This window comes from Mytilus trossulus, chromosome 2, assembly GCF_036588685.1.
Source record: "Mytilus trossulus isolate FHL-02 chromosome 2, PNRI_Mtr1.1.1.hap1, whole genome shotgun sequence".
NCBI lineage: Eukaryota > Metazoa > Mollusca > Bivalvia > Mytilida > Mytilidae > Mytilus > Mytilus trossulus.
This window is the reverse complement of record NC_086374.1, coordinates 59,344,521-59,368,312: the sequence shown is the minus strand read 5'-3', so window position 1 is coordinate 59,368,312 and position 23,792 is coordinate 59,344,521. Positions and strand designations below refer to the sequence as shown.

The 23,792-nt window shown below is 30.7% G+C and overlaps 1 protein-coding gene across 15 annotated transcripts in view; it reads left to right on the top strand.

The window, feature by feature from the left end:
- Positions 1-2,002: 2,002 nt before the first annotated feature.
- Positions 2,003-23,792, top strand: part of LOC134707656 (spectrin alpha chain-like) — a 58,664-nt gene continuing 36,874 nt past the window's right edge. For 7 of the 15 annotated variants that reach the window (XM_063567618.1, XM_063567614.1, XM_063567620.1 and 4 more), the window contains exons 1-20: positions 5,513-5,672; positions 8,285-8,538; positions 9,169-9,294; positions 9,765-9,905; positions 10,392-10,475; positions 12,744-12,848; positions 13,530-13,621; positions 13,960-14,104; positions 14,486-14,602; positions 14,973-15,146; positions 15,405-15,506; positions 15,897-16,034; positions 16,545-16,655; positions 17,179-17,256; positions 18,043-18,198; positions 18,514-18,656; positions 19,055-19,229; positions 20,484-20,501; positions 22,407-22,475; positions 22,794-23,037. In XM_063567618.1, the coding sequence (XP_063423688.1) occupies positions 5,528-5,672; positions 8,285-8,538; positions 9,169-9,294; positions 9,765-9,905; positions 10,392-10,475; positions 12,744-12,848; positions 13,530-13,621; positions 13,960-14,104; positions 14,486-14,602; positions 14,973-15,146; positions 15,405-15,506; positions 15,897-16,034; positions 16,545-16,655; positions 17,179-17,256; positions 18,043-18,198; positions 18,514-18,656; positions 19,055-19,229; positions 20,484-20,501; positions 22,407-22,475; positions 22,794-23,037 (2,617 nt within the window). In that variant the 5' untranslated portion in view covers positions 5,513-5,527. Of the gene's footprint in view, positions 2,185-5,512; positions 5,673-8,280; positions 8,539-9,168; positions 9,295-9,764; positions 9,906-10,391; positions 10,476-12,743; positions 12,849-13,529; positions 13,622-13,959; positions 14,105-14,485; positions 14,603-14,972; positions 15,147-15,404; positions 15,507-15,896; positions 16,035-16,544; positions 16,656-17,178; positions 17,257-18,042; positions 18,199-18,513; positions 18,657-19,054; positions 19,230-20,483; positions 20,502-22,406; positions 22,476-22,793; positions 23,038-23,792 lie in introns of those variants that run through there. The other 8 variants (XM_063567627.1, XM_063567626.1, XM_063567625.1 and 5 more) reach the window with 4 other exon arrangements.

Below are 23,792 nucleotides of genomic sequence, written 5' to 3'. Positions count from 1 at the left end.
AAACAACAGCAGAAGGTCACCACTGACAGGTCTTCAATGTAGCGAGAAATTCCCGCACCCGGAGGCGTCCTTCAGCTGGCCCCTAAACAAATATATACTAGTTCAGTGATAATGAACGCCATACTAATTTCCAAATTGTACACAAGAAACTAATATAAAAATAATACAAGACTAACAAAGGCCAGAGGCTCCTGACTTGGGACAGGCGCAAAAATGCGGCGGGGTTAAACATGTTTGTGAGATCTCAACCCTCCCCCTATACATCTAACCAATGTAGAAAAATAAACGCATAACAATACGCACATTAAAATTCAGTTCAAGAGAAGTCCGAGTCTGATGTCAAAAGATGTAACCAAAGAAAATAAACAAAATGACAATAATACATAAATAACAACAGACTACTAGCAGTTAACTGACATGCCAGCTCCAGACTTCAATTAAACTGACTGAAAGATTATGATTTCATGAGATGCATTTACTAGGTTATGTTTATTTTTGGGGGGATCCCAAGCATTTCATACGGTACATATAATTCGGCTTAATTGTTATGTTGTAAGTGAGAAATAAATACACAGAGATACAAATTAATAAACTAACCGTTCGCTTGAAACAGTATTTATATATCTTTCATTACGGATATTTTGAAAGAATCTCACCTTCCGACTGTTCTTTTAACGGTACCATGACGAAATTGTGAAAGTGAGTAAGAGATGTTTTGGAATTTCAATTATCAAAGAAATTGATTATAAAAACCGCAAACACAATGCAACAATTGTTTTTACTTTAACTGCTAAAAACATATTATATTTGTCATCAAACGCAGCTCCGCTTATGACACCTTCAAATCCATTGAAATAATTTATAGAACTTTAATAAATCGTAGGTCAGTTGATAAATAATCACGTTGATTTGTCAATCTGACTGTTTTATATACTTTAAATGTTAAAAAAAGTGGAAAGGTCTTTTCTGATACTTAAATAAGTTGAAGACAACCTAAGTTTTGCAAATTTTAGGGGGGCACACGCCGCCACGCCCCCGCCTACCCCCCACCCCCCCCTGGCCTTTTTCTAAACCAAAGGGGCCATAACCCCCAAAATCAATCTCAACCTACCTTTTTTGGTTTCAAACCTTGTGTTGAAATTTCAATTATTTATATTTACTGATAATTAAGTTATTTGCAAATTTTCAATAATGCTAAAATTAATGGCAAATTTTCGATGGAGTTTAAGAATACTGAATTTCCAATACACATATTTAAAATCAGCGTGAAGTAGTTCAAATATTACTTTTGGATTACCTCCCTTGCACTGCTTTGAAGTTGTCTGAATAGACCACTTTCGAGTTCATCCGTCACCGGAAAAAACTCGTCCATTATACGCGCCTTTATCACCATCATCTGTGCGTTTAGGGGCGTCGTCACTTCCTTACAATGTTGAGCGAGTGGTTGGAAAATTATAATTCTATATTGTACGAATTATTCGGCAAATTGAATTCTGAAAATAGACAATCAACACTGCTGTCATTAGGGAATTGTCAGTAAGTACCTACAGAGCAACCATTATTTCTAGTTTATCCTGCACAAAAACGATCACTTAGACGCTTGATGAACGTAAATAGTGCAGGGATACAGGCGAGCCCCTCTATCTGGTAAATGACGTCATAAAGGCGTGTATAATTGACGAGTTTTTGCCGGTGACGGATGAACTCGAAAGTGGTCTATTCTTAGTGTCGTTTAACCAGAAAAAAAACACCTTGTTTCCCACTTTTTGTCCCTAATTCAATTGATGACTGGTTTTTCCATGGACACACTCTTTAAAAAATTATCCATCCTAGAATTCAGTCTAAATCCGGAATTTCGTCATTGTCTTTCCGAGTACATTTTTGTGTTTTATATATTTTTAGCTGTTCTCATGTGGTTTCACCCCCTTATTATAAAATAATAGTTACAGAATCAAGGTTTCAAATCTATGCATCGTTTATTATTATTTATTTTTAATATTTTAAAAATACATTTGAATTGATACAGTTTAAATTAAGGCACAGCAACCCCGAGGGTGCACTTCGTATATCATTTATTTACACATATTCGAAATTAGTTGAGCAAATACATGGAACAGCTATAACTTGGATATTTTTCGGTGAGGTCAGATAATCAACCAAATATACCTAGAAGATTTATTGCACGTAAGCATTTTTATTTTATTACACATATCACAATTGTACTTGTAGATTTACAAGAAATGACGATAAAATATTAACACAGTAGTTAACAATTTAGTGTCTACGACAAATGTGGTTGGTAAACCGGTGAGCCGGCTGCCGCGCCCAACTTCAACTTGTAAACAGTCATGTCTTGCCCCATGATAGTAAATGTTTCATTCAAACTTCCGAGTAATCTGACTTCATTATTTTAACTATTTATGAAATAACTTATCTGTTTAATAAAAAAAAAAGACAAAAAGCGCTTGCAAAGATGCTTTAATTGTAGGTTATGCATGGAATGTGAATAAGTAATGAGGTGTCTCAGGTGACATCACTGTGATTATCTCCCTTTTGAAAAAAAGTAAATCCATACCTAAGCTGCTAAGTGGTCACTAAAAAGCTGCTTAACAAGTGCACTGCTAGAAAAACATAAAACAAGTTAGGAAATATCACCTAAATTGGTAATGGTTAGTGTAGATCCAGAACTTTTTATAAAGAGGTGGGGACTGACCTGGAAAAATAGGGGGCTCCAGTCTAGTCCAAATAATTATGACGTCTGGGACGGCTATTGTAGGAAGGCGTCCTAGAAAAAAATTAAAATAGCCTTGCCAGACGTCATAATTATTTGGACTAGCTCCAGTCATGCTTCAGTGATTCCATATAATCAACCAAATATTTCCCTCGAAAGGGAATTTCGCAGGGGACCTTAAATCCAATTTTACTGTGTTTAAAAAATGTTTTGTGGGTATTCAAGTGTTTAATTGATTGTTGGTTGCTTTATATCCAGAGATGAATATTTCATGCATGTTCAGGATTCAAGTGAAAAAAAATGAAAAGTGCAAATGATTAGATTATAAAAGCAACTATCACTTTTCTGAATGCCATATTGTTAATGAGGTAGTTCTCTTAAAAGATTTTTGATTTTCAGAGGGGTCAATTAAGTAACTTGTAATCTGGAAAAGAGGCTACATGTAGTTAAAAGTTGCTTCAATTGACCTTAACAGATCTTAACAAATGCACTTTCAATTGATATCTTAATTTGAAAATTATGATCTTGCAACTCTTGGATCCTCCACAGTTGTGCCTACAACCTAGGACATGCTGTTGTAAGGTGACTGGTCATTAGCTATCAAGATGAGACATTATAGAAGTTGAATTATTACAGAAACTATGCACTGACTGGAAAAGTCTTGTATGCACTCCAAATTTCTTTTCACTAAAAAGGCTAGGCAGTGACAGTCGAACAAAGTTTGGGACACCCACCAAACTAGATGAATTCAAAAACCTTAGGCACTCAGCACATGCATTCATGAAGTTTTTCTTGACTATTTAGTATTAACTAGATTCAAGTTGTTGGCAGTTATATTTGAGGTTAATCTGAGACGTTAGTTTTTGTAAAACAAGGCATTTTGGAAATTGATTTTTACTGTTTTATCTGATTAATGTCCTTTTAAAGACTGATATCTATGAGAATGATCATGCTTATAATTCTTTTGCTTCCATTGGGTCATCTGCAGTTCAAAATATACAGGTGAAAAAGGATACGTTTTTATACCTTGAATTCCTGCTGAAGTGGAACATTTTTAACAACTTAGGGCAGAGTAAGATAAATATCTTATCATTCTGTATATAGGGCTCACACTAGCAGGTGACTGGGGCGATATAGTTGCTCTTGCGTCCTTCACTTCAATTTGCAGTGTGTGGCTTGTTATTTCCATTTTTTTAAATAACTTCCAGCACTTGTTATTGAGCGTACTTCAAAACTTAAGAATCATAGGGAGAATTTGTTCTCTTTTTGAAACTGACAGGGAGAAGTAGTGATATTTGAGAGAGAATTCAAAGTGCTCTTCTCTCATGGCACTAAAATGTTTGTTTTTTACTATATTTTAAAGGGCCAAGTGCAAATGTTTTTTATTTTCTTTTCATATATTCATGTTCATTTCATATCTGAGTACACATGAAAGTAACAGTTCAAATGAAAAGTTGTTCAAGCTTTATTTCGCATCTACATGTACATGTAGTTGCATAATTGAATTAGTCCTGATGTCTGAAACTACCAACTAATTATCTATCACTAAAAAGATTTTTTGTTATATCTCGAAGGAAAAGAAATTGATCTGTTTAGCATGCTAAGCATGATTATGAAATTCAGTGTTTCTCATTAAAAAGAAATAAAATTTAACAAAGTAAGTTGGGACAAATAATATATTGATTTGTGTAATAATCCCAAAGTGAAGCAACTTTAATCAATAAATTTTCATACTAACTTACATGTAGTTACTTCTTTGTCCTTCAAATATTATGTAAGGAAGTGCAGATTTGCATTAATTTGATAACACTGTTTGAAATACAGCTTCATGTATTTCATAGGATGAATGTTATTGTTAAACATTGTTTATCTAAAATACTAAGTTTGTCAATTCTTGTGTGTTAATTTCTCAAATTTAATTTATTTGAATGATAGTTATAAATAATGGTATCTTGAAAAGCTTCATAATTGCATTGTATTTCGAAACATTTGTTATATTTTTATAAAATCGTTTTAGGGAAACAATATAATTCATCTTATACTGTGGATTAATTTATTTTTGTGGGTATCAATTTTCTTGGATTGCTGAAAACTTGCATATTCGTGGATACTTGGTTTCATGGTTTTGCCAATTTATGTAAAAAAAAAAAAGCCTATTGAAAATATGTTTAAAATAATGTTATCAGTTGAATTTGTGGTAACCTGTACACTGGAAACCCACAAACATTGGTATCCAACGAATTATATATATTGTTTTGCCATAACCTGATTTTTTTTCTGAAAGATGTATTGATACTTTTAAGCCAAGAAGTATTTTTAATCCTTATTGATTTTCTTTGCATTGTCAGCACAATTTTGTAAACTTTTGCTGCCGAAAGATTTTCTAAATTTATATGGCTTACTGTGAAAAGATTTTTTTCAGTGAAAATGAAATGTATTTGTTTTATTGCAATTATTGCATTGGAGAGATTATCTGACTACCAGGAAATATTTTATGAACCTCAAGGGAGATTTAATTAGCTTTTACATAACATCTGCAACAACACTGCCTCTTTTTTATTGAATATTTGGCTGGTATCCATAGTGATGAGACAAAAATGTATTGATCACTTTGTTATCAATATTTTCTTGACTCAGTGCAGCCATGTTATCATCACAAGTAAATACAAACATTCCAACACATGCTGATATATTTATGAATGGATGATGATTAGGATGGATTAATACATTTTGAGATTAGGGGTGTTTGGAAGATACTATTTTATGATGTGAAAGGGTGTGACTAATTGATAACAAATGCACAAATGCCCATTTTTTGAAGATTATCCAGATGTGTTTGTGATAACAATCGTAGTGTTGGCATTTGCTTACTTAGTTTATTATGGGATCTACTGCTTGTTTTTATATCTTTTATCAATAAGAAGTACTCCAGTTTCAAGAGGTAAGGATCAGGAATAATTGAAATGTTGTTTTTTTAAATCTATAAAAAGCAACACCCCAATTTGCTGGATTAAATATAGAAATACGATTGAGTAGCTGCAGTAGTAATTTTTTCTTTCTTTCAAGAGTAAAAAACAGTTACAGTAATTAAATTATAACTATTTTATATTTCTACCTGGTCTATTCTGTTTTTCTATAATAGGTTTTTAAAGCTAGGGGTTTTAACTTTTATTAAAGTTTTTATACTGTCTTTTTCAGTTTGATTATGATGAAATAAAGAAACTGAACAATTATTCTCTGTTAATTTAAAAACAAAATGAATTGGAATTAAATTTTTGGATTTGCTTACACACATATATTTATTGATAACATATGGTAGTTGATTACTCAGTATATATATTTTAGTCATCATAGTATTAGTTGTACTGTACATATGAGTAAGATGCACATTAGATAATTTCATAAGTAACTTTTTGTCAATATGCCATAATCAGTGAAATTGGTCATAGAATTTCTAGTCAGATCTGTTAGTTAGAACCAAATAATAAGGTACATTGTAGTAAAGCTACTCAAGTTTTAAATTTGTAGAAAAGTTATACTACACTGAGAATAATTATAAGGATTTATCTAAATAATATTTCTCTGTTTTGGAAACATATTATTCTGGCCTGTAGGAATCATTGTTGACTTTCTACAGTGAATTATTTTGATATAAGTAAGTACTTGTTGCTTGTCAATTTTTTATAAAAATTATATATAAAATCATAGGTTTTAACCAATTACAACATGTATAACTAGTTAAATATACTCAAAAGCAAAAAAAAAAAGATTTAAATGCTTTAATTATTTAATTTGTAATTGAGTGTTTTGAAACTTTACCTACTCTACTGTACATCATGTACATGTAAACCATGTTAATTATTTACAAGGATTTGTATGCCCCATCCTCCCTTGGACACATTCTCCATCTATTTCCAATAGTCACAAACTTATCTTATAAATAATTAATTAATGTCATCAACTTTTATCTTTTGTGAGAAAATATAATAATTTAAAATAAATCATCATCTTCAATTAAACAAAAATCTTAAAAGTTGTAATATAACAAAAACTTCACTTATATAATTATCTTTCTTTCACATCAGCAGATGGACAAATATCTTTGAAATTTTACACCTGTGAAAATCATTTTTAAAAATACATGTTTACAATCTAAAACTAGACCTATATTTAATTATAGCGATTATCTTTCTTGCATCATAAAAACAATGCAATAATGATAATCACTAGATATAGAATATCTGGATCTGCAACTTTCCTAATAATATTTAAAAATAGAATGACAGCTTCTCATTTGCATATTACCTCAATGATAAGACATAAATAATTAGTTAAAATAGTGTAAAGCATGTTACTTTTAATGTGTTTACAGATTCAGATTCAATATTTTATTAGAGTAACATATACAATCATAATAATATATACATTGAATAAAACAATAATTTTATAAATTAAAATACAAGTGCCATTCTATAAAGAATTATGAGATACTATAGAAATCAATATAAATTATAACTATATATTTATCATGTCTATAAAATATTTCAAGTTTATAACATCATAACCACCAATTGAGCATATAAAAAACTGTTTCTTCTACTTAACATGTTAAAGCAGGTGCCAGGTCTTGGCAACCACATCACAACAATAAGTATTTTTAAAAAGATCATCAGATAAAATATTAAAATCACCATTACAATAAATTTTTAAGAATTTCATGTATTGACATGATTGATGAATTAATTTTCCTAAAATATCATTCAAGCTAATATGCATATAAAATTTAGGGTTTCCAGTAACTAAGATGTTGCATGATTATGTAAATATATATAAAAAACATTATATTCGGATTTCTGTCTAGCATGGCGATTTTTAAATTTATAAAAGTATTGCAAATAATGCAGAAAATGTAATCTTATATGAGTCTAATCCTCACCTCCAAAGTTCTGCTAATGTCAGGCAAGAATTAACTGCACATTTCAAGAGATAAATAATAGTTAATGAATTAGAGCCTTGTCTGCACCTATCTTTAACATCAAATCTCAAGATAGTTGTGTTGACCATTCTGACATTAAACTGAATTTTCTCCCCCAATTTCAGGCAATTTGATGTGATGAAGTCAACAGAATAGACTCCAATTTTGACTTCTGTTTGGTCCCATACATTGTAGTTGAAGGAAATTCACAACCTGTGTATGCAACTACTTATACTGGAAACCAGATTTTTTTTTTGCATTTGGCCCAACATTCTTAAACCATTAAGGCCTAATTAATCCCGGTCTTCCTTTTCTGTTAAAGAAATTAATCTTAATGGTATTAAACTAGCTGTGGAACAGGGTGTAAGAAAAATGGTTGGGTACCAAAATAGAAAGTACATTTATCATGTAATGATGTAATACTGATGCAATATACTGATATATTTTAGAATAAATTTCTAGTAATTGTCTTAAAAAAAATAACATTGTACATGTACATGTACGTAAGAGTAATACATTTGTAACTGTTTCAAATAAGTTTTAGAAACATTAAGAATTGGTTATTTTGTTTCAGAAAGAAGGCAAGATGACAGAGGTTCAACCTCGAGAGATCAAGATTCTTGAGACAGCTGAAGACATTCAGAGTCGTAGACAGGAAGTCCTTGGTCGATATGAACAGTTTAAAAGCCTCTGCTCAGATAGGCGTCAGAAACTTGAAGATTCAAGAAGGTACCAGTATTTCAAAAGAGATGCAGATGAGCTCGAGAGTTGGATTTATGAGAAATTGCAAACTGCCTCAGATGAAAGTTATAGAGATCCCACAAACTTGCAGGTAATGAAACTATTTTTATGCCCCATTTAAGGGCATAATGTTTTCTGTGCATCTGTTCGTTCATCCTTTTGTCCATCTCATGTTTGTCCATCCGTCTGTCCTGCTTCAAGTTGAAGTTTTTGGTCGAGGTAGTTTATGATAAAGTTAAAGTCCAATCAACTTGAAACTTAGTACACATGTTCCCTATGATATGATAATTTAAATGCCAAATTTGAGTTTTTACCCCAATTTCAAGGTCCACTGAACATAGAAAATAATAGTGCGGATGGGGCATCCATATACTATGGAGACATTCTTGCTTTCCTCAATTTTAAAGATGCAGTATTTACCGGTACTTTAAGTGATTTATCAAGCCATTTATTAGAGTATGGTACTTGTTTTGTATCTTGTCTTAAATCTATGTTTTATCAATTGCGGAAGAAGAAATGCAAACTGTTCTAATGAATTTGATTTTTAAGTACACATACAAATACTGATTGTAAACAATTTTGGAAAATTTAAAATGCCAACCTAAAGAAAAACTGTCTATTGAACTTGGATATTGGGAGAATTTTTTCTAAAGTTTATAAATAAACTGATACCAAAACCAACAAAAAAGACCAATGTTAATATTTTACTTTCTACAACCAGGCAAAGATCCAGAAACACCAGGCTTTTGAGGCTGAAGTAGCTGCCCATGCTAATGCTATAGTAGTCCTGGATAATACAGGAACAGACATGATCAACAAAGAACACTTTGCCTCAGATATTATAACGGTAAGAGATCAAACTTATTTTGAAATTCGATGGACAGAAATTAATTCTTCTTTAAATGGGAATTATTTATTTTTTAATTTTTATTATAACCTTTATCAGTATTTTTATTTTTCTTATTTTATAGTTATGTGATATAGGTTAAAGCAAGTTTTCCCTGTTGCAAATTCATGTCTTAAAGTGTTAAAAGAAAAAAAAGAAAAAGTCGTTGTAGTGTTGGGAATCTTTTAGATTGTACAGATTCAACATCAATCAAGTCACACCGAATGAATAATATCATAAACTGACAACAAATATTTAACAGTTTCTTCAAAAATATGTTTTATAGAAACTAAGAAGGATAATAAAGTTAGAACTTTTTTAAAAAGTTTAGGCTTATCTCGTAAAATCTGATATTTTATTATCAATCAAAGTTGTTAAAAAAGGAAACTTTTTGTTTTAAAAACCCAGATTTACCTTAAATATTTTAACAGGCTAGATTGGAAGAACTTCACAGACTTTGGGAACTGTTGTTATCAAAGCTGAAAGACAAAGGACTTCGATTGAAACAAGCATTAAGACTAGTACAGTTCCAGAGAGAATGTGATGAGGTTATGTTCTGGATCAGTGACAAGGTTTGTACTTATGTTTATACATTTCTTAATATCTCCATAAATAGTGCTAAAAAATACATGTTTAGTAGGACTTCAGACCGACTCTGATTTTTAGCTCCTTTTTTTTATTTTTTTTTTCTCTTTTTTTTATAAATTTATTTTCAAGTGACCTAAAATTTATTTTCAAGTGACACTAAAAGTTTAACTTCAAACTTTTTCTACAAGAAATGGACCTTTTTTTACCTCTTGAAGCATATTATTATCTTGTTTGTGAGCAACCAAAAAATTCTGAACCTACCAGCACTTTAACTCCTTTGCAATAAATCATTATCACATATATTAAGTGGTCAAAGGACATTGCTACTTACACAATAGTATCTCTCTGGTGCTGTGCAAGAGTGTATCAATTATAATAATTGATTTCAATCAGATTGATTTTACATTGTTGGATTGTTACAAAGTGATGAATAGAGTAAATTTAACATTTTATTTTAAATTTGTATTTAGGAAGCTTTCGTATCCTCGGAAGAGTTTGGACAAGATTTGGAGCATGTTGAGGTTTTACAGAAGAAATTTGATGAATTTCAGAAGGTACTGTATAGTTAAATGTGTGTGAATAAATAAGGAGAAATCTTTAGTCAATCTCATACCAAATAAACATTTTTTTCTGTATCTTATATTTAAGTTGATTAAAAAATGATTGATTTTCATCTGTTTATTATGTAAAACAATACTTTTCATACGACCGCAAATTTTGAAAAAATTTTCGTCGTATATTGCTATCACGTTGGCGTCGTCATCGTCATCGTCGTCGTCCGAATACTTTTAGTTTTCGCACTCTAACTTTAGTAAAAGTGAATAGAAATCTATGAAATTTTAACACAAGGTTTATGACCATAAAAGAAAGGCTGGTATTGATTTTGGGAGTTTTGGTTCCAACATTTTAGGAATTAGGGGCAAAAAAGGGCCCAAATAAGCATTTTCTTGGTTTTCGCACTATAACTTTAGTTTTAGTTAATAGAAATCTATGAAATTTTGACACAAGGTTTATGACCACAAAAGAAAGGTTGGGATTGATTTTGGGAGTTTTGGTTTCAACAGTTTAGGAATTAGGGGCCAAAAAAGGGCCCAAATAAACATTATTCTTCGCACAATAACTTTAGTTAAAGTAAATAGAAATCAATGAAATTTGAACACAATGTTTATGACCACAAAAGGAAGGTTGGTATTGATTTTGGGAGTTTCGGTCCCAACAGTTTAGGAATTAGGGGCCAAAAAGGGACCCAAATAAGCATTTTTCTTGGTTTTCGCACCATAGCGTTAGTATAAGTAAATAGAAATCTATGAAATTTAAACACAAGGTTTATGACTATAAAAGGAAGGTTGGTATTGATTTTTGGAGTTTTGGTCCCAACAGTTAAGGAAAAAGGGGCCCAAAGGGTCCAAAATTAAACTTTGTTTGATTTCATCAAAATTGAATTATTGGGGTTCTTTAATATGCCGAATCTAACTGTGTATGTAGATTCTTAATTTTTGGTCCCGTTTTCAAATTGGTCTATATTAAGGTCCAAAGGGTCCAAAATTAAACTTAGTTTGATTTTAACAAAAATTGAAACCTTGGGGTTCTTTGATATGCTGAATCTAAAAATGTACTTAGATTTTTGATTATTGGCCCAGTTTTCAAGTTGGCCCAAATCGAGGTCCAAAATTAAACATTGTTTGATTTCATCAAAAATTGAATAATTGGGGTTCTTTGATATGCCAAATCTAACTGTGTATGAAGATTCTTAATTTTTGGTCCAGTTTTAAAATTGGTCTAAATAAAAGTGCAAAGGGTCCAAAATTAAACTAAGTTTGATTTTAACAAAAATTAAATTCTTGGGCCATTTTGATATGCTGAATGTAAACATGTACTTAGATTTTTGATTATGGGCCCAGTTTTCAAGTTGGTCCAAATCAGGATCTAAAATTTTTATATTAAGTATTGTGCAATAGCAAGTCTTTTCAATTGCACAGTATTGTGCAATGGCAAGAAATATCTAATTTCACAATATTGTGAAATAGCAAATTTTTTTTTAATTAAGAGTTATCTTTCTTTGTCCAGTATAGTAAGCAAGAAATATCTGCAAGAATTTTTTTTAATTGGAGTTATCTTTCTTTGTCCAGAATCAACTTAAATCTTTGTTATATACCATATACAATGTATATTCACTTTTTACTACCAACTGATAAATTTTACCATTCAGTGATAACAAGCAGTTTTTTTTACATCTTAATATTTTGTGATGTATTTAAATGAGTAGTAATTGTTGCAAACTCCATTAGAATATTTAAATTGAAATTAGTTTTGCAATAAGGGAAAGGGGGATGTGAATAAAAAATTGGGTTCAATTTTTCTCATTTGAAATTTCATAAATAAAAAGAAAATTTCTTCAAACATTTTTTTGAGAGGATTATAATTCAACAGCATAGTGAATTGCTCTAAGAGAAAACAAAAAATTTAAGTTCATTTGAATACATTCATTCTGTGTCAGAAACCTATGCTGTGTCAACTATTTAATCACAATCCAAATTTAGAGCTTAATCCAGCTTGAATGTTGTGTCCATACTTGCCCCAACCGTTCAGGGTTCAACCTCTGCGGTCGTATAAAGCTACGCCCTGCGGAGCATCTGGTTGTTTAAGGTGTGAACAAAATTATAGTTCTTTTAGAAATGAAAGAAGGAAGGGTACAAGGAAATTGGTTTACTTTGAGGATAGTATTCATTAAGGATCCGTACTAAATATAAGATTCTACCTTTCACATTACCAATGTAGTTAATATAAATAAATCATTTAAAACACTTTTGTTTTTATTTCAGGATTTACATAACCATGAAGATAAAGTAACAGAAGTCAACAACTTGGCTGAGCAACTGGTGTCTGATGGTCACCCAGAGGAAAACACCATTAGGACAAGACAAGAGGTAATCGAATGTTGTGAATGTAAAAACTATTGTTTTGATAATATGTTCTCATGACATGAAAAAGGGGGAGGAATATACACTAAGGGTAGGAAGAAAGAAACAGGATGTTCTCAAACCAAATGTTTTATACACATGGCTTAACACTTTTGGTGCTAAATCTACCTTTAATATAAGGATTACTCCAGAAATACATGTACGGATTTTGCACAGTGCAATCACCACCAACGATTTATCTATCTTATAAACATGTACAGGTTTTGCACAGTGCAATCACCACCAATGATTTATCTATCTTACAAACATGTACAGGTTTTGCACAGTGCAATCACAACCAATGATTTATCTGTCTTACAAACATGTACAGGTTTTGCACAGTGCAATCACCACCAATGATTTATCTATCTTATAAACATGTACAGGTTTTGCACAGTGCAATCACCACCAATGATTTATCTATCTTATAAACATGTACAGGTTTTGCACAGTGCAATCACCACCAATGATTTATCTATCTTATAAACATGTATATGTTTTAATAAAGACTATGAGAATATTGAAAGCAGAAAAATCATGTTTGATGGATGGTCCAAAGTCAATTTTAAATTAAAACAACTCTTCTGATAGGTATAAAAAAAGTTTGATTTATACCCGTATTTAAATATTTTGATAATTTAATTGCAGGAAGTCAATGAAGCATGGCGCAGATTAAAGGAAATGTCTCTCCTAAGACAAGAGAGGTTATTTGGTGCCCATGAGATTCAGAGATTTAACAGGTAAATATACAAAAATGATATAGGAGACCATAGGATTATGTTTATACAAGAAATCAGACAGAAATATATATTTGAGTTGGCCCCAAAATCATTTTTCAAAATAAGTTGTACAATTTGTAGTAATTCAACTGTTAAACTTGCTTCTAACATGAAATTCAAATTTAAATCTTAAGGAAAAGTAAATACCATCTCTTAAATTTCTCATGAGTGGTAATTGCTTCACTCCATGTTAACTTAATAAGTTTTTCAGTTGACGGGTAATTAACAAACATAAAACATACATGAGATAGAGAAATAATTTACAATGTTATCAACTATATACAATTTTTCTTGTTCAGAGATGCAGATGAGACAATATCCTGGATTATGGAGAAAGATGCCATCCTATCTTCTGATGATTACGGCAGAGATCTTGCCAGTGTACAAGCCTTACAGAGAAAACATGATGGTGTGGAGAGAGACTTGGCTGCTTTAGAAGAAAAGGTGAGCCTTATTGCTTACTAGTATATTTCAGTCTTCTTGCTTAACTTAAAGTTCACAAGCCCAGGCTTGTAAAATTACTTTCATACTTGTAAAAAATCTTCTCTACAAGCCAACAGAATGCAAGTACATCTAAAACTTTCTTAAAGCTGAGCCTTCGGGCTTGTGGATTCAAAAGTTTATTGAGAAGCCTGTGTAACACTGATGAACTATTGGGTTATGTCATAATTTGTTTGTCTTCTCAAAAAAAGAAAGCATTTGTTGAAAAGAGATGTACATGTATATCTAATAGTACATAGCACTTTACCATCACTTTATTTAGTTTTTATTTGTGTGTATTTTTGTCAACACTTGCTGGTAACATTTGATATTCTCTATGGTTAGATACAAACCATTGGAAAAGAAGCAGACAGACTGATGGATACTCATAAAGACCAAGCAGAACAGATTAGTTCTAAACAGACAGAAATAGCAGACAACTGGGAAAAACTGAAGAATAAGGTAAAATTACATTTTGTTGTCATAAGAAAATAGATTAATACTTTAAAACACAAATTATATAAAGTGTCTGAAAATAGCAACAATCAACATAAAATCATGGATCAGTTTAGACATGGTTCAGTTTAAAAATGAACTTATGTAGTTACTTAATTAAATCATATAAATGCCTAAGATTATATTCTTATATATATATTAGTAATTAATATTGCATGTATGTATTCTTGAATTCTTGAATTCATGCTTTATGATTTGATGTCCAAAAGAATAAAAGAACCTTAACAGATTTTAATTTGTAAAATTAATTAAGTATTTTACAACTTACAATTTCTATTAGATTTGATGGTAATAATTTATTTTGTATGTTTAACAGGGTGCTGATAGAAAAACTAGACTGGATGATTCCTACTACCTTCACCGTTTCTTAGCTGACTTCCGAGATCTGGTTTCCTGGATACATGATATGAAGGCCATTATATCAGCTGATGACCTGGCTAAAGACGTAGCTGGAGCAGAGTCCTTGGTAGAGAGAAATCTTGAATGCAAGGTACTCCCCATTTCAATAGAGCGAACATACTTTGATACAAGAATTCTGTTAAACATTTTAAATAAATAAATATATAATAGAAACCATATTTAAGAAGAACATCTTTTAAGTAAAAAGTGACCAACATAAGGGAAGGTTAAGAAAAACTGAAGTGGCAGAATTCCAACAAGATTTGACAATGTGTACCATAACTAAACACCTTTGATATCCATAAGATATGTTGATAGATAATTTGTATGTTTTATATATGTATTTTAGGGAGAGATTGATGCTAGAGAGGACACTTTTCGATCTACAGTTGATGCTGGACAAAGATTAGTTGATGCTGACCATTACGCTGCTGATGAAGTTAGAGAAAAGGTAACTTAAGATTTATAATTTTGAATAACCTTGTTGTCTTCTTAACCTTGTTGTCTTCTATTTCTGCAGATTACTGGTGCTCCTGTAATACTTGATACAACAAAGACAAAGAGCAGTTTCACTCTGACAGTGCTGTTTGTTAAAATTGTTTAGTTTAGCAATATATTGGATAAGGTGTAGCAGTCTCCAAAATATGGTTTTAGTTTTTGATATGCATAGGAGCAGTGTTTGGACATCATGCATATTTAATCAAACACTTTTGAAAACTATTCAGTTAGAAGTGTTAGTATTTGAGGAAGAAATGCAACTAGTATTTTCTATTTTTAATTGTATTATGATTTATCAGTATGCTGTTCCCATCATATTGAAATCAAGACATATACATTTCAGTTGCAAGTACTGTCATCAGAGAAGTCCAGTTTGTTGGAGCTATGGGAAGAGAGAAGGATATTGTATGAACAGTGTATGGACTTACAGCTATTCTACAGAGATACAGAACATGCTGATTCTGTCATGACCAAACAGGAGGTGAGGGAAATCTTATTTTGATATTGTGTTTATTTAGTTGAAAAGTAATATAAGCTGCTTTAACATCCAGTTTTCTTACTGTATATTACGAAAATAATATATATATAGACTTCTTTATATTGTATGATTAAAGTTGTTTTATACTATATAATATCAGAAAGAATTATACAATGTGTAGGCTAACTTTCATTTATATATTTTTTAATAGATTACAACATATATGAGTCAGAACAGTTTTCTTCTCATCAGAATTCAATTTGAATAATGTTTCTTTTGATATTTTTTTATTTTTTTTATTTATTTTTTTGATGGTGATGGGGTGTGGTCCAAATATGCAAAATTAGTTTTCCTTTTAAAATAAAAATATTTTAAAAGTTGGCCAAACTGGCAATTTTTTTTTATATATGTTCTACTTAATTCTATTTTTGTTTTTGCAAATTACACAATCTATAGTTTAATTAACTCTTTATTTGAGATTATCTCACTATCACTCATTTTATTTTCCAACAGGCTTTCTTAGCTAACAGAGATCTTGGAGATTCATTGGACAATGTTGAGGCACTTATCAAGAAACATGAAGACTTTGAAAAGTCATTGGCTGCACAAGAAGAAAAGATTAAGGTTTGTAGATGCATGTATAGATACTTTAAAATATTAGACAATAGGTAAAGAAGAAGAAATTGTGATTATATTTTTATAGATAAATATATGAAAATATCCAAAATGTTGATAACACTACAGTAAATACTTGCACAATCTACAAAATGTGTTTACTATGTGTTGTTTAATGTTAATGTATATGTAATCCTGTTTGTATTCTAAATTTTGTGTTTTCCTTAATATGCCCTAAATATTTGTCAATTCATACTTAATAAGAAATCAACAATCAATCATACAAATAACTTTCATACTTACATCCAAGAATCTTAGTGACCGACTGATAAATAGTGGTACTCAATCCATGGAAATCATGTGAGAAAAAAATAATTGTGAGTACACTTTATGAATCTGTTAACAGAAGACTTTTATGTAAATGTTTTTTGTTACAGTTATTAGATGATTTTGCCAGACTTTTATGTAAATGTTTTTTGTTACAGTTATTAGATGATTTTGCCAGACTTTTATGTAAATGTTTTTGTTACAGTTATTAGATGACTTTGCCACCAAACTGATACAGAATGAACACTATGCCCATGATGACATAGCAAGCAGAAGAGATCAGGTATTATTAAAATTACCATTTATACTGTTTCATACAATATTTTTAGCTACACATACGTTGAATTATTAAATACACTTTTATAGTTTCAGTTAAAATTATCCACAACTTTTCGAAACTTAAATGGCAATTTAGAGTGTGACATATATTTTCTTAAATTGACACTTCCTAATTTATGAAGTGTACTGTTAGGATCTCTTAGAGTCTTGATTTTTTGGTGTTTTTGCGTATTGTCTCATTGACATATAAGGGGCCTCGGTGGCCAAGTAGTTTAAGTAGTTACTACTGTAATCACTAGCCAGTCAACACTGAGTTTGTGAGTTCAAACCCCGCTCGTTAGTGTGCTCTTGACTCCCAATCTTAATTGGCTAGGATTGTCAGTTTACCTATTGAAGGTTGGTCCTATTGAAATTCAGTGGTTTTCTCTGGGCTCTCCAGCTTCATCCACCAATAAAAACTGACCCTCAAGAAATAGCCTAAATGTGGTGCTTAAAAGTTGCATTAAAACACCAAAAATCATTGACATATACCTCATATCTCTTCTATTTATAAAAAGTAGATTTTTTAAATACTCAAGACAGTAGACATTGAGACTTATATAGATATGTCATTATTTCAAAACTATAAATTTTGATAAATGACCGATAATAAGATATTTAAACAAGCCATCTCTTAGAATTTAAATTGCAGTTACAATTTCTTTGTAGATTTTATTTTAACTGCCTTTATATCTTTTTGAAGTCTTGATTTTTGAAGTCAACAGGGACTAATACTTCTGTTTTATTTTAGTTGCTTACAAGAAGAAATAACCTGTACCAGTTGTCAACTGAACGGAGACAACTTCTGGAGGAGTCTTATAAATTACAGACTTTTGAAAGAGATTGTGATGAAACAAAAGGATGGATCAATGAGAAACTTAAAACTGCATCCGATGAAAATTACTTGGTAAGTATTCTACAGAAAATAACATAGTTTATTTATATTTTAAAGGAATCTGATTTTCAACGTTATCCAATTGGTAATGCTTATTTATTGGTTTTCTAAAGACTATTAAACCATGGATTTTTTTAAAAATGAGAACACTCACCTAAAAGTACATGATAATCTCATGTCTATAATGAGGTGATTTCTCATGTTTCTGGAGTTCTCATTTCATTTGTGATTGAGATTTTTGTAACAAATGTTATAAATAAACAATTTGTTAATCAAATTTGTTATTGCAAGAAAAGAAATTGATAAAGTTACATTATTATATTTTAGGATCCAACTAATTTACAAACAAAAGTTCAGAAACATCAGAACTTTGAAGCTGAATTAGAGGCCAACAAGAATCGTATTGAAACCATTGAACAAACAGGGGGCCAACTCATCATTGAGAATCATTATGCCTCAGAAGAAATTCGGTAAGTGTGCTACTATTTAAGTATTGAATCATTTTAATCATAAATTCAATTGATATCTAGGGAAATGCAATATTATACTGCCCCAGACTTTGTATCTGAAGTTTAAAGCAGTCTGACCTAAGAACATCATTAACAAGTATATTGGTAATTTCATTAGATTTAACTAGCATTTCTTGAAAATATGTAGTACCTCCTTAACTAAAAAGATTATATCATCATAAAGCTGCATTTACTGTAGAATGCTTATTATAAAACACAACAATGGAAAATACCCTATAACATGCTGTTACTAATTAGTCCAAGGAAAGTATGTTATGTGAATTATTACAATCGTTGTTTTACATTTATATTTTCGTAAAAGTAATTATTTAATTTAAAATAAATATTGTGCATTTCAGTGTCAAAGTTGACGAGATTGTTGCACTTTGGAAAACATTGTTATCTCAAACAGAACTAAAAGGTAACAAACTGAAGGAAGCAAGCCAACAACAACAGTTTAACAGGAGTACAGAGGATGTTGAGTCTTGGTTGTATGAGATTGAGGGACAACTGAAGTCAGAAGACTATGGCAAGGTGTGTATCTAGTCTATGCACAGAATGGTAGAGTGTTTCTTTTGAAATCAACTCTCAAGAAATCTTTTCAACTTACTGCAAGTCTTGATAGGGTTATAATTGAGGCAGTCTGTTTCTCACCAGGATTTTAAACTCAAAATAAAAATATTTAGAATTTCAGAAATAATGCATATCCTTTTTGGTTTATGGATAAAGAATGGTAATGTTAAAGCGCTTTTGTTTTATTTTATCCTGCCATTGGGTCAGTCACTTGTTATTGCTAAAGACACTGAATTAATTTTGAAAATGTTTCATATAAGATGCTTATTTGATTGAGAGAAAGACTTGAACGAATGTCAAGATTAACAAATTATTAGGAAATATGATTTTTGTGGTTGATTTTATGCATATATCATATATGTTAGTTAATATAAATATCCCTATGTGTTGAATGTATATGATTTATAATTTTAACATATTCCCTCATTTAAGGTAATATAGTTCTCGTATAATAACATTTGTAACAATTCTGACATGTATAAGCTCACATATAAAATTTGTTCACAGTGGGTATAACAGACCTGAAATACAAAAATATAGTTTGAGTTTTTACAAAATACATTTATAGCATTCAGAATCATTAATGATAAAATTTGTTATGTCATTCTAAAGTTGTATGTAAAAAAAAAGTAAATAACAAAAATATTGAACTTAAATGGAAAGTATGTTTATTTCAAATGGCAAAATCTAAAGCTCAAACACTTCAAATGAATGGAAAATAGCTGTCATATTCCTGACTTGGGACAGGCATTTCCTTATGCAGAAAATGGTGGATTTATCTTGTAATATAGCTAGCTAAACCTCTCTCTTGTATGACAGTCACAGATTATTCCATGATCAGTTGTCAATTAACGTTCAGAGATAAATAGAATTTGGATAAATTTAAGAACACTTAAAGCAGAATATGCTCTAAATAATCTTTATGGAATTTTTACTTACATTGAAAGTTTTAACAGCAGTAGACCACTCATCTGATTGAAACACATTGTCTTGCAAATGGTTAAAACTAGAAGAACAAATATTTGATAAATGGATTAAAACTTTTGAAATATAAATTTCTCAGCTGGAAAAAAAACCCCACAAAGTTCACTTGATGAGTGGTCTCGCATTAACTTCATATACATTTACATATATGTGTGTAGCAATATATACACCTGATTTTACTGACATATTATTTTCTTTTTGAATATGTTGTGTATTTTGCTTTATTATTAGCATATTAAGACTAGACTTGTAAGTTTTATTTTTATTTGCATATAATTATCTTGCTTGCTAGAGTGATTATATTTTTTCAGATTTAATTGTGTGTATAGAGTTAGAATTGACACTACTGTTTATTTATTCTCACCCACATAAATAACAGATTTAAACAACAGTGTTTTTTTACATTTTGTTTTTGCTTATTTTAACCCATTTCAGTAGAATTAAATGAAGTATCTCTTCAACAAAGGATTTTCTGATTTTACCAAAGTTGTAATACCCCAGTTGATATGATGATATCTTTCAACAATGTCTGTCTTATTTAACTATGCACATCAGCACATGACCTCTCAAGTATCAACCTTTATGATAGCCTAAAACTCCTGCAAGACTTTCATGCATGAGAAATTATCCCTTTGACCGATTTTCTCCTTTTCTCTTTGCTTTTTATAAGAACCTGCCAAGATATAGGACAAAATATAATCATTTTTACCTGTTCCTAGTTACAGTAAATCAGATATTGTGTTATAAAGTGGAAAATGAATAAATCCAAATAAAAATAATTCTACAATTATTACCAAGATTGCAGGAGGACCCGCTATACACTATATTTTTCTATAACAGTTCTCGAAAAAGTGGTGGTCAGAGGTTTTGATCACCACAATTTTGTAAGCACAGACACAATTTTGATAAGTTTGAATAATTACATAAGATTCTCAACAAGAGAACTCTCCACAAAAGACCAAATGACATAGAAATAAGAAACTTGGTCACTGTTCTGACTTCAGCAATGAGCAAAACCCATAAAGCATATAGCAAGCTGTAAAAGGCCCTAAAGTTAAAATGGTAAAATAATTCAAACAAGAAAACTAAAACTGTCTCGAACTCAGTTCTTAGAATGAACTTTTGAACCCATCTTCACTGTTTCTGTTACCTTTACAGGTGAACATTTTGAGTGTGTACTTTAGGCACAAAAGTCATACTTTATCTATTATCTAATGTGAATATACATTTATATAAACTTTTGTTACCAGTCCCATGATTTGAATGGCAGGTTAAAACTTTTGTTAATCTTATTTAAAGAAAGTAAGCCCAATTTTAATTGATTTTTTGGCACACCAGTAAACATGATTTCATTGTTCTTTGTACACACTCAAGTATAGTTGCCATGATAATGATACAATACATTGAAAACCTAAATTCAGATCTACACATTTTGTACCTCACTTTCTCTCTCTTAAGTTCTTACTGGAATACCTTATTTAGCTAGAGACTTCATCAGAGTAGTCAGATTTTCTTTCACTTTCTTATCTTTTTCTGTTCAAAATTGTTCAATTTACATGCTTTTAAGAGAATATATAAATGCTTTGCTCTTTGCCAGATGGTAAATTAAAAAAATTCTGTGCATTGCAGTTTCACAAACCAGAATATATTTTTAAAGCAGAGCTATTAGAAAATAATATTTTATTCCAGAAGAGTAGTTTTTTTATTCTTGCTCATTCATTTTAGCTAGATATATTTAACCAGATTTTAATGGAGAAATTATTGTCCTTTGTATTATATTTTTTGTTACCTATTTACAATTTTCAGTGAAAAGCTGCATTTGAAATAAATGTTACCACCATTAAACATTTCATAAATGAAACATAAAATGTTAAAAAGTTTAAACAAGTATTTGTCTAATAATATTTTGTACACGAATATGTTAGTCCCTCACAGATCTTTTTTCCTGATACATGTAGAACATGTTAGATAAATAAAAAAAGTCTTTATCAAGCAAACTTTAAAAAAACACCATTCTAAATTTTGTCTTGGTTGTATGTAAATAATGAACTAGAAGCAATATTATTATTTTTTATTAAAGTTTAAATTCTGGACAATGAAATGTATGTAGTAATGATATCTTTTAACAACCAACATTTATCTCTATTATTTCAGGATTTGACCGGAGTACAGAATGTCCAGAAGAAGCATGCTTTACTAGAAGCCGATGTAGCTGCTCATCAGGTGAGAATTTAATCAAGTTTTTATAATAGAAATCTGAGAGATCATAGACGTAATATTTCTCAAGTGCTTTTGAATTTTCAATACATGGCCTTAGCAAATAGAAAATTTTGATTTCAAGACAGAGGACTAGTTACCCCTTAATGTAAAAGATGCATTACTTCATATATTGAAAGATAAAGTAAGCATGTTCAGTTCATACAGTGATGAAATAATAGAACATAGTTTTTATGGTTAAATTAAGTCCCTCTGGTTTAATATTGTTCTTTTCAAAGCATTATAATTTCAATTATAAATATATTTGTCTGTATATTTTTCTAGGATCGTGTTGATGGGATAGTAATTCAAGCTAACCAGTTTGTAGAATCTGGACATTTTGATGCTGACAATATCAGAAAAAAACAAGAGGACGTTGTCCAAAGATATGATGGCCTTATGGCTCCTATGTCAGACAGGAAGAACCGATTGGAAGAGGCCCTGAAATTACAACAATTCTTGAGAGATGTTGAAGATGAGGAAGATTGGATTAGGGAGAAAGAACCCATTGCTTCATCTACAAATAGAGGTATATATAATTAAATGATAATAAAGGCTCATGGACAAAAAAAGCCTTGTCATTCGTAAATATGTAATCATGATATTATACCACTGTTCTAGAAGTGATTGCTACCTTGTATGCTGTTTGTCCAACAAACATGGCACACTACTTAACAGAATACTCCATAATTAGTCCAGCAGCCTCTTGACATAGATAACTTGTAACTATGAGGGTGTCCAACCAACATTTATGGCACACTACTTAACAGAATGACTCCATAATTAGTCCAACAGCCTCTTGATATAGATATCTTGTAACTATGAGGGTGTCCAACCAACATTTATGGCACACTACTTAACAGAATGACTCCATAATTAGTCCAACAGCCTCTTGACATAGATAATTTGTAACTATGAGGGTGTCCAACCAACATTTATGGCACACTACTTAACAGAATACTCCATGATTGGTCCAACAGCCTCTTGACATAGATAACTTGTAACTATGAGGGTGTCCAACCAACATTTATGGCACACTACTTAACAGAATACTCCATAATTGGTCCAACAGCCTCTTGACATAGATAACTTGTAACTATGAGGGTTTCTAAGATTTGTTAGATACCTTCTTCCAATTTGCTGATACTTTGAACATGTTGACTGTGCCTAAAATCATTTTCTTCATATATTTCTCCATCATTTCTGAACAGTAAGGCCTCATATTGGATCAGAAGCATAACAGTAGCGAGTTGTAATTTTTTCTGGATCTATCAGACAACTTAC